The sequence below is a fragment of the Arvicanthis niloticus genome, chromosome 14, assembly GCF_011762505.2.
Source record: "Arvicanthis niloticus isolate mArvNil1 chromosome 14, mArvNil1.pat.X, whole genome shotgun sequence".
NCBI lineage: Eukaryota > Metazoa > Chordata > Mammalia > Rodentia > Muridae > Arvicanthis > Arvicanthis niloticus.
The window spans coordinates 51,173,063-51,184,272 of record NC_047671.1 but is presented as its reverse complement, the minus strand read 5'-3'; the positions used below and the strand labels follow the sequence as shown (position 1 = coordinate 51,184,272).

The 11,210-nt window shown below is 50.1% G+C and overlaps 1 protein-coding gene across 1 annotated transcript; it reads left to right on the top strand.

Moving 5' to 3' along the window:
* Window positions 1–6,111: 6,111 nt before the first annotated feature.
* Window positions 6,112–9,790, top strand: LOC117720152 (uncharacterized). The gene is made up of 3 exons (XM_076912798.1): window positions 6,112–6,789; window positions 6,870–6,935; window positions 8,078–9,790. Exon 1 carries the CDS (start codon window positions 6,229–6,231, stop codon window positions 6,784–6,786), a length of 558 nt encoding a protein of 185 aa, XP_076768913.1. The 5' UTR covers window positions 6,112–6,228; the 3' UTR covers window positions 6,787–6,789; window positions 6,870–6,935; window positions 8,078–9,790.
* The last annotated feature ends 1,420 nt before the right edge of the window (window positions 9,791–11,210 follow it).

The following is an 11,210-nucleotide window of genomic DNA, read 5'->3' as shown; positions in this document are numbered from 1 at the left end:
AGAGTGTCAGTTAACAGAAGCAGCCCTGCCTCCAGGCATACTCTCTAAATAGTTGATCAAGTTTTATTGAGCAAATTCTTTTGGGATTCTGGTTGAAATTTTACTGATTGTATGTATTTCCAGGGGGAGAGTTGGTACATTTACAATTATAAGACCTCTTACCCAGAAACAGACTGTCCCAGCCTAGTTCTCAGAGGTCTTCAGGGGAGACCTAGTCTCTCATGCCACCTCCTATCCCTCCTCATCTTCCCTGGGCTGGTGCCCTGAGCCACCAAATCCAGTGGTGCTTCATCCAAAGTCTCCAGTGGGTGCACCCCCTCATTCCCGTCAGAGGTAGCCAAGCATTTACTTTTGCTCAGGAATTCTGAGTTTTTAATCTTTCTGAGAACTGCAGAGAGATTGGGCCTGCTTTTCTCTCTCACACTCTGGCGTGCCATTCTCAGCATCTCCGTTTCATGGCTTGTGAAGTCCAGTATTTGTAAGCTGGAGTAGATTAGCATAGTGTCTAGCCTAAGCTTCCCTAAGAACCCAAAGGACTTGAAACACAGCTCTTTCTTCCTGACCTCCCCTCTTCATGTTGTCCTGTGTTGTTTCTGAGCTCTGTGGAGATGAGATGGCATCTTGAAAGAAGAGTGCTTACAGGGTGTTTCAGGGGAAGGAACACTGTGTGGTGCCCACCCTAAAGACATAACCTAAAAACATAACCTAAAAACATAACACCCTAAAGACATAACACCTAAAGACAAAACCTAGGCCCATGAGCCTAGGTTTGCCAGCAGGTAGCAGCCTATGATTAGTGCCAGCCTGAGCTCCACAGAGTTTCTAAGAATTCCTAGCCATTTTTGATCCCTAGTTCTGTTTCTACAACAAGCTGCTCCACCAGGCCAACTGCCAGAGGCTTTGGGGTAAAGGAACAAGGCTCTAGACCCTCCACTTAAATCCCTCTCTGGGAGAACAGCCATTGTCTTATTGCCAGGATGACTACTAAAAGAGCCAAAACCAAAGTTGTACAGCTTTTCATACCAGATATGGCCACCAAGTAATAGAACACAGGAGCCCATCATGAGTCAGAGCGCCCTAGAAGATATGAATGGACTTTAGGAACAGGTAACAGTGAAGCCAGGGATGGTGGTGCATGCGCATGCCTTTAATCCCAGAACTTGGGAGGCAGAGGCAGGCCGATCTCTGTCTCAACAACAACAACAACAACAAAGGATATATACAATGGCAGTATGAAGGCACAGGCTAGTTGCCAAAGCCACAGAGTCCCAACACATAGACACCTTTTGCCTAGCCATGTTTCTCTCTGTCTGCACCTTCTTGGTTTCCCTATACCAGGCTCCTCTGGGATCAAATCAGCACAGGTTTCCACTATACAGTCACACACCGTCATGAGGCATCTTCATCCACTGCTTGCCCAGGGAATACAGTTTAAAAGTGAGCACTGTGGAATACATAACAGTAATTAGAAGACTTTCCTAACTTAACACTATCACCAAAAATGTTTCCTTAAGACATTCATGTTTTGAAAGCCAGAGAATAAAAGGAAGGCATGGTGGCACTCACCAGTAATGACTTCAGAGACTGAGATGGAAGCTCAGGTTTGAAACCAGTGTGGGCAACATAGCAAGACCCTTCCTAAATAAATAACCAAACAAATTTTTTTTTTTTTTTTTAAGGCAGAAAGAACCATTCTCCTACCAGAATGATCAATGCAGAGTCAGGAATCTTCCACAGGGTCTGAAAAGTTTTGCTAACACAAACAACACTTCAACCTCTCATTCTTGGAGATCCCCTCTTCCAAAGGCACCAGCTACAAAGATCCTTCCCCAGCCTGTCCTCACCCAGCCCCCAAGTGGCTCAAGGCCCAGCCAGCCACCCAGTTTTACACGTCTAAATCTGAAATCAAAGTCCCCGGCAGGGAAAGGGATTGTCACAAGTAATTACAACATCCCACAAGAATTTGGGAGTTAAAGGGAGCCAAACCTGGGCCTTCTCCAAAGCTTGCAAGTCTGAGCTTTTTGAGAATCACATTTGATCCTTCCAAAGTGTTAAATGTAAATGTCTATCTTGGGTCTTCCTGGAAGCTCGAGGGGACTATGCATGGGCCCCTGCTAGCCCACAGTGGTAACAGGTGCAATATTTCCTTGAAAGAGGACAGAGTAAGGAATGGCCTGCCATGAGCCACATGCCCTCAGAAGTGGCCTCTGAACGCCACCCATGGGAGGAGAGATCAAGAAATCAGTGAGAGTCAGGTCCCGGATGGATGCAGGGAGAGACGTGGATGGGAAGAAAAAGGCCTGGCATTCTGATTCACCTATACATCCTTTCTCAATAGCTTATATACTAGCTGCCCTTTCCCTAGCCCCTGCCTTATCTCATTTATTTCCACATTTTGCCTTTAAAGGCATCATTTTGAGATTATACCTACCCTCTGTTTTCACATATAGGGGTAAAAAAGGAGCTATCTTAAAAAACAAAACACTGTAGCTGAGTGTGGTGGCATTTACATGTAACCCAGGCACTAGACAGGCTGAGGCAAGTGGATCAAGACTTTGAGGACTTAGTAGTCAAATCCTGTCTTTACAACTGGAGATGAGGGTACTGGAGACCTGGTGCAGTGATTAAGAGCACTGGCTGCTTTTTTAGAGGACCCAGATTCTATTCTGAACACATATATGATGTCAAAACCACCTATAACTCCAGTTTTAGGGTATATGACACCCTTTTCTGGCTTCCCTGGGTATCAGACACACACATGGTACATAGATGTACATGTAAACAAACACCCATACACATAAAAAATTTCAAAGGTAGCCTGTCGATGCAGATACTATCTTCTTCATATAAAATAGTAGCACTTGGCCCTTTGTGCAGGACAATGAACAACATTAATTTTGTGACTCCTCTCAACAATGTTTTTGTTTGGTTGGTTGATTTTTTGTTTTTTTGTAGACAAGGTCTCTCTATGTAGTACTGGAACTTGCTGTGTAGACTAGGTTGGCCTTGAACTCACAGAGATCCTCCTTCCTCTGACTCCTGAATGTTGGGACTAAAGGCATGCACCACCACTGCCTAGTGAGACCAATATTACTATTCCCCATCAAACAAAGAAGAGACCAGGCCTGGCAAGATGAAGTAGCCTGCTCTCGGCATCCCAGTTGTTTGTCTATCAGAGGACCTGGGGAAACATCACCATGGCACATTTTTCTTCCTCACAGCAAAAAGGAAGGACAAAGCAGTGTTCTCAGCCTCAGCAGTTTAAAATATCCAGGCATGGTTGGAAGGGATGTTCATGTCACATCTTTTCAGTCTTCCCAGGCTTCCCCTAGGTAATCCAGAGGTATTGATGTATGATGCCTTAGCAGTGGGGATTAAGAGGAGAGTAGATGGCCTGTAGGTTGTATGGTGGTATCTTGTAGTTTAGAACTACATTGCTACAAGCATGTGGTACCTAAGAGACCTCTGAACTCTATTCCTAGTTCTTCAGGCTGTTTCAGAGGAGTGACATAATTTCTCACTGACACTACTTTAGCCCTGGCTTCAAAAACTTTTTGAAGAAGTCCAGATTAGACAAAGCAAGATTTTCTGCTTGGAAGCCAAGAGTATAACTGACCCTCAGCCCAGTTTCTTTTCAGCATAAACTAACTAATACCTCTGTCCCCTGTGCTAATTTACATGGTAGGTTTATTTAATTAGTCAGAGGTAAAGTCAAAGTGCAGCTTGTCCTCAGAGTCAATTAATATTTACGGAGTCACCCCACAGTGCATGACGCCAAGGCTGCTGTGTGTTATCTCTATCAGCTTAGGGAGCAGACTTCAACCCCTCAAACCTGGCATGAGCAGGAAACAAGAGCAGCCGAGGAGGAGGAGTGCTTGATGTGTCTCTGAGCCACTGTGAGGAATAAGTAAGGTCATGACCCTAACTCAGTGATCATGCTAACCACGGCCCTGGTACTTTCTAAGGGGACTTAGAAATTGATGGCTGTGTTCATAATTTAAAAAAAAAAAAAAAAAAAAAAAAGAGTGTCAGAGGAAGGTAGCTGGTAGCTGGAAGATCATGTCCCTCTCTGGGGCCGATTCGAGGGGACAGAGGTGTAATGGGAACAGAAGCTACAGGGGACACATTCCCTTAGCTGTGCTCACCAAGCATCACACATGAGTAAATGAGTCGAGCATCCTCCTACTTCTCACTTAGTCCTTCCCAGGAAAAGGAGCAGGACCAAGTGACTGGTGCCGGAGGAATTCAAGCATCACGAGCTAATGAACTCACCTTTAGCTGTGGCTCGGTTGCAAAAGAAAGAAAACCTGGCCTGGGCAAAAGAGCACTAGACTCTGTGGTCTCATTAGGCCAGGCCTTTCTCTCCTCTCGCCCTCTTCTGTGTATGTGAGAATCACACTCTTACCCTGAAGCCTTTTTGCCTGCCTCTTTTCCTAGATGGTACTTCATTGGGCTCTTAGCCAGAGCTAGCCCTCTCTCATGGAGAGTGTCTGAACAAAGCCATTACTGGGACAAGATCTTGCCATAGTGCTTGCCCTCTACCCTTGATGTCCTCCTGGACTGCCATACCTGACAAGTATCTCACAGCTTCCCCTAACTTTCAGTGTTGGGTGGCATGGGAATTCCATGCTCCAAGCTGCCTTTATGGGTGTTAGTTCAGAAATGCCAGCTCTTGACTCTTCTGGAGTCTCCACTCCCTCCCCCATGGAAGTGACAGCGCAGCCAGATGTGTCTGGCATTTTCAGATGAACTGCTGGGCTTGACCTATCAGGGCCTGCCATAGGGTCAGGTTGTAGGGGTTACCATGAGGCAGCCCCACCCCCAGGCATGGACAGGCCCTTCAGGAAGCCACGATCAAGTAAGTAGACATGCCACTGAAATAAGACTCGGTGGTCAGCCTGTCTCCAGCTGCCAGAAAAAAAAAATGACTTTTATAAGTCAAAGAATGGAGCGTGAGTAGCCAGAGACCTTCCCCACCCAGATTTGGACAGGAAGACATAGGAAAGCCTGCAAGTGTCATTCCAGGTTTGTTGTCTCTGTGCAAAATCAGAGGCTGTATGGGATGTGAACTGCTCAGCCACCTGAATGACTGGCTGATGGGGAAATACAATGGGTGATGGGGTAGAAACTGACATAGCCAGATTGTCAGCTATGGTCAGCTCTGATGGGTCTAAGGGTCAGAAACTCCTGCGCCCCCTGCTGGTCCCGCAGTCAGGCTTTTGGCTTCCTCCCCAGGAAGCTTCCTGGTCTTCCTTTCTTGCTGCCCTGTACTGGAATGGCTGCTTCATGGTTTGCAGCATTCTTGCCTTTGAACCTAATGGGGAGCTGCTTTCCTGCCCCACCCCAAGTGTTTCTTCCTTTCCTTCAGGTACTCCTGAGTCTCACCAGATTCTAAAAGAAGCCCTGGACTTGTACTTCCCAGTATATGCTGCCCAGGATAGTTAAGTGGCAGCCTTTCCAGAATGCTTGCCTGCTTCCCCTAGAGAGGCTTCCTTCCCCGCATTTCTCAATGCTGAACCATACCCTCATTGGGCCTCTGAATTTGGCCACCCCCCCCCTTTCCCAATCAGCCCTCCATTCCACTTCAGACAGACCAGGAGTAGTCTCAATTTCTCTCTACAAATCCTGTCCAGTTGGGGCATTTTGATTGCTCAGTGTTCATTATCCACCCTCAGCATACTTCCCCCGCCCCCCAAGGCACCTGCTGCTAGGCCTTTTGCTGTGTCTCCAGTTGTATTGGCCTTATGAGACTGGAAGTACCCATAGGTCGAAAGCTTTAGCTCCCATAAAGCCAGGACAGTGCCATTCTCCCTGGGGGCACTCAAGAACCTTTCTGAACGCTGAGCCTCTCCTGAGGAAACTCCTCACACCCACTCTCCTGGGTGTGGCAGGCCCAACTTGGAGCCGAGGAAGCTGTCATTGTCAGGTCACCGCAGGAGAGAAGGAGGCTTTGATTTCCCAGGAGGTTGGGTGAAAGATAAGACCCCTAGGTGTTCTCCATCACACCGCTGGAGAGGCTCACACGGGATTTGGAGACAACCTCAAGTCTCATGATGGTTCTGTCCCATCATCTGCCCTTATTCCTCCCCAAGGCCGCTTGCCTCCCCTGTTCCCAGTCCGGCGCCAGATTCTGGCGTGACCTCGGGCGGCGCCCAGTGCTGCTGTGGACAGCTCATTCCGCTGCGAAGGCGGCCGCGCCCTTCGTGTCCCCGCGCCGCCAGGGGGCGAATGCGGTGCCCGGCGGCTCCTGGGCCCCCAGAGCGGCCGCACGGCGCTGGGGAGGGGTCCGGCGGGGTAACACGCTGTCTTTGGCGACCTCCAACCCGACCCTCCGGCGCGCCTCACGGCTTGGGGCTCCCCGGCCGGGGTATGGGATACGGCCAGGTCTCCCGGGTATCGGGGCTGAGCGGGCTCTTGGCGCTACCTCCCGCCATCCGGGGCCCCTTGGCTGCCTGGGCTCAGCCTCGCGGTCGCCCACACCTCGAAGCCGGCGGCCGAGTAGGCCGCATCCGGGGCGCCGGGAGCCGAGGACGCTGGAATGTCAGGAGGGGTGAAGAAAGACGCCGTTTGCATTCCCGCTCTCTTCTCACCCCTCGAAAGAGGCCGGGCGAGAGCCAGTCTCTGCCCGGTGCGAGGAGCGGCCCCCGCGCCCGCCGCTGGCAGCTCTGCGGCTCCCGGGCGCGGCGAGCACCTGTTAGCGCGGGTCTCCGCCTGCAGCCCCCGAGCGCGCGCGGCCTCCTGCGGCACAGGCCACCCGGGCGGCGGCATGGAAACGATCAGCTTTAGAATGTAAAGGAAAACAACCCGGGGGGGGGGGGGGGAGAAGGGTAGGTAGGGGTGGAGGGGGTGAGTTTACAATTACATTCCAGGGCTGCTTCCTGAATCAACTGGATGCTGCAGCTCACAACAGTTCCAGGCCCGCAGTAGACAGACTGGTAAGAGGTTCTTCCCATAGAGAAATACTCTGGGATCACAATCAACCGTTATGAAAACTGCCAGAATAGGAGGTGGAGAGCGGGAGGAGCTCTCTGTGTGTCCACACTAACCTTCATCCTTTCTAGGTATTTCTATTGATGAAGAAATCCTTCCTTTCCAAAAATGATGTCAAGTTGAGATTTCATGTTAAAGAGACTCCTTAAAGTAGTACATCTCTGCTTGTGTACTGATCCATCCCTCGAGTTTTGGGTTCAGTTGGTTTAGATAAGACCTGAGGGTTTTGTAATTTCTCAAGTTAAAGGATGAATCAACTCTCAAGTCTCCCATAAGCATCGGGTTTATGTCCAAGCGTTCAGAATAGCTTTCCATCTTGGCAATATCAGGTCAAACCTGAATTCATGGCTGATCAAGTAGACACTCAAATCCTTCAGGGAGGGAGAGGATCCTGAATAAAACAGGATCCTGAAGTGTACTGCACTCCAGGATGTCAGGATGCCCACAAGAGGCCTGCCTCCCAAGCAGCTCTGAGACAGTACTAAATTAAAGACAAGTATAGCCCCTGACGTTCTAAAAGCACCACTTTGTATGTTTATAGGACTATGACAGGTACAGACATCAGTAGAGAATTACAAACAATGATAAAGAATTCTAGAATGTATAGAGCACATGGGGGGGGGGGGGCACCGAGAGGAGAAGGGAATTTGGTGGAAGGGAGCATCCCTGACAGAAGCTTTCCTGAACCTGTGTCTCCACGGGAGACTGCAGTGCCCTTAATGGTCACTCAGGTTTACTGGCCAGCTTAGTGGTGACATACCTCATCTTGTCCTCCATCAGGAGAGGTTAGGGTTTAGAACTTGTAATAAAAACTTCTAAGACAGGAGCCTAGGTTTTTGTATGCTAATATTTGCACACTGCCCTTCTCAGGTAGCCTCCATACTCCTGGCCCTCTGGCTGACTCATTTTCAAGGTCTAGCTGGGATAGATACCCCCTCCCCCATCCCTGAGTAGAGTGTCAGGACTTAGGCAGCAGAGCTCCAGGCCTGGAGCCCTTCTAACAACACAGGCATCCTAGATGCAGGGGTCTGCTTGGATTGTGTTTCTCTAGCTTGGATCTGGGTGGTGTGGGCTGTCCTGCTTCCAGGTAAAGATCACACTGCCTGGACAACCAGAAGACTGCTGTGTTAAAGACTAGTACAGAGATGCCAGCAGCAGACCTTGGTAGTCCAGCCCTCCACAGACTGGCTTGGGTAAAGTTGAGAATCCCTCTGCTCCCCTGAGCCTGAGGGCAAGAATCCTCAGAAAGGTGAGCTCCTCGTTAAGGTGGGAACAGCATCCATGGCTGGAGGATGGGAAGGTGTTCTATAGAGCACTGGGAACTTGACATAGGCCTTAAAGAGCAACAGTGTAGCCAGAATCACCAAGTCTTTGTGTATAGTCTTGTATTCTCCCTAGGAGACAGCTCCAGAGTGGTCTGCCAGGGGATGGGAGTCCCTCTGCAGATGGCAGAGTCCCCATGCCAGTACAATGGCTATGTTGCAGCAGCCTGCACTTGATGAGGCAGCCTGTAAACTTAGTTCGCTTCTTTTTCTCGTTACAGCCCAGTCATCCCTCCTGAGCCATCCCTCCTGCTCCTCAGCATCTGGAAGTGGTGTGCAAAAAGAAAAGGCAGTGCCTGCCGTGGACAAGGGGTCTGTCACTCCCTTATCTTAGTACATTGACATCTATAAGGTACTGTAGGCGTTAAAAAGATTCATTGTCAGGCTGCACAGCACTGAAGAATCCTGAGTAGATGCTGGGAAGACAACAAAACCAACCAACCAACCAACCAACCAACCAACCAAACCTTAATGTGCATACTCAGAGTTAAATGCATGAATCTTATTATTTAATCCTTTTAAATTAGTTATTTAATCCTTTTTTTTTTTTTTTTTTTTTTTTTTTTTTTTTTTTTTTTTTTTGCCCTTGCAAGTCTCTAAGAGACATGTACTGTTGTTACTCGACTTTTCATAGCTTAGAAATAAAGTTTAGTGTGGTGACACACGCCTTTAATCCCAGCACTCAGGAGGCAGAGGCAGGTAGATCCCTGAGTTTGGACCAGCCTGGTCTATAAGTCAAGTTAAAGGAAACCCAGGGCCATACAGGGAAACTCAGTCTTTAAATGGGAGTGGGGTGTTGTTCAAGATCAACTAGGTTGTTCACTTCTGGGTTTCATGGTTTCTATTTCTCCATCATCCTAACCCCCAGGTCCTTGGGCATGGGAAGAGCATTGGAGAAAAGGAATGGGTATATTGGCATCCTTGGCCTTTTCCCACATCCCTTCCACTCCCACGGAATCGGCCTCCCTGGCTCTGAATATGGTTACTTAAAAGTGGACAATGGGTCCTCCAGGTGTTGGGCAGAGCAGTGATGGCTCATCAGCTCTCAGTTTCCGTGTGCTTCTGGTGTCTGACTCCCCCCACCCCCACCTGGGCGACATGCCTCCACTCCCACCCTGGGCCTAATTAGTGACCTCCCAAAGCCGTGGCACCTAGCAGACAAGCACCAGAGGACGGTAAGCCTGGGGCTCAGCACAGCCATGTGGAGACTCCCCAGCCCCAGGATTTCTCCTACAAACCACACACACAACCACAGCATAGCAAAGAGCGGCCCAGAGTTGGGGGTTGGGCATGGGGGTGGGCTTTTCAGAGCTGCTACAACTGGAATACTCCAGAGTTACTTCCCCCACCCCCTTCTCAGAAGGCCTCCTTCTGTGAGAACAAGGAGAGGGAAGAGTATCCTGTGGGAGAGACTGCTCACCATGCTTACAGCCACCCTCCAGCTTGTGACAAAGGGATGGGGGAAAGGGAGGGAAAAGAAGCCTTGCGCGGGGGGGGGGGGGGGCAATGTCAGCTGTGGGAAAGGGGTCCCCCCTGTACCTGTTCCCCCCCCCAACACCCACAGCTCAACTGCGTGTTCTTAAAGGCTCCAGATTTGACCACTGTTCTCTTGGGGCACCCACTCTTCGGGGGTCTTACATATTAGGACCAAAGATGAAACCGCCTTATCTTGGCCAGTAGCAGTTGTAAGATGAACCGTACTTGAGAAGGCAAGTATGCTGGAAACAGCATAATGACGGCCACTTGAAGTAAAAGTCCCGGTACTTAGGACAGATGCCTGGGATAGTCAGACCATTTGAAGGAGGGGAGGAGAGGGAGAGAAATCAGCAGGACTGTCTTAGGGAGTCAAGGGAAAGAGTAATGAGCAAGACAGGGACCATGGATTGATAGGCACAGGTTTCCCCACAGAAGGGCCCCTTTAAGCATGAGTCTTTTGAGGCTACTGTAATAGGGTCGGTGCGGTAGACAGTCAAAAAGAGAGATGAGTAGGTAAGAAGTCAAGGCCCCGGGGCAGGACCTGTGGGTTTCCAAGCCTGAGGAAACAGAGACAGCCAGAACCTCCCACGGTCTCCCGGACCTAGCTGCGAACCAGCCGGGGAACATTCCAGCCTAATCGCAGCTCAGATCGGCAGCTGCAGAGGACTTGGCGCCTGCCGGCCCGTGAGTTCGCTAGGGGCAACCCAGCTGACCCAAGTGGGGACTTAGGAAACCCTCCAATAGCTGGAGGCCCAGGGGTTTTCCCTGTCTTCAGGTCAGGGGAACTGAGTAAAACTGGAGGGAAGGGCGGGCTTGGAGCCAAAAGCCCTCGGTTGGGGAGAAATTCAAAGATCCTGTCATGAACGAACGGACCTCGGGACTTCAGAGTCACCACGGCTCCGGCTCCGGCTCCGGGAGGTCCTGCTCTGGCCTCTATTTCTGAAAAGATCGCTGTTATCCTCTACAGGAGGGGAGGAGAACATCCCGCCCCAAAGGCGGGGTCACAGGGCCAGCGGGACAGATTTAACCGACAGAAATGGCCCCTTTTTTCCTGGCATTCCAGAGGGAACCTCCGTCATCATCCCAACTCAAGGCCTTGTCTTTTACCTTGTTTCAGGGAAGCAGGCTCTCTGGCATTGGTGGAGACAAAAGTTAAAGGCAGACACCTCAGGCTAAGGGGTCCCCACGCCACTTCTCAGGCCAGCCAGGATACCTAGCTTTCTGGAGCGCTTGTAGCATGAAACTGGGACCGTGACTCTCCAGAGACCTCTGAGTTTCTGGTATGAAGCCCAAAGATGGGCTGCCTGCTACCCCAACACAAGATCCAGACACACCCCCACCCTTTCCGGAACCACAGGTCACCTCAGTCCTATCTCCAGCAACAGCTGCCTCAGTGACATCGTCCTAGGCTGTCATTTCCCT

Excerpts from the sequence above, each read along its gene's own strand:
- LOC117720152 (XM_076912798.1), top strand. The coding sequence starts at position 6,229 with ATGCGGTGCCCGGCGGCTCCTGGGCCCCCAGAGCGGCCGCACGGCGCT.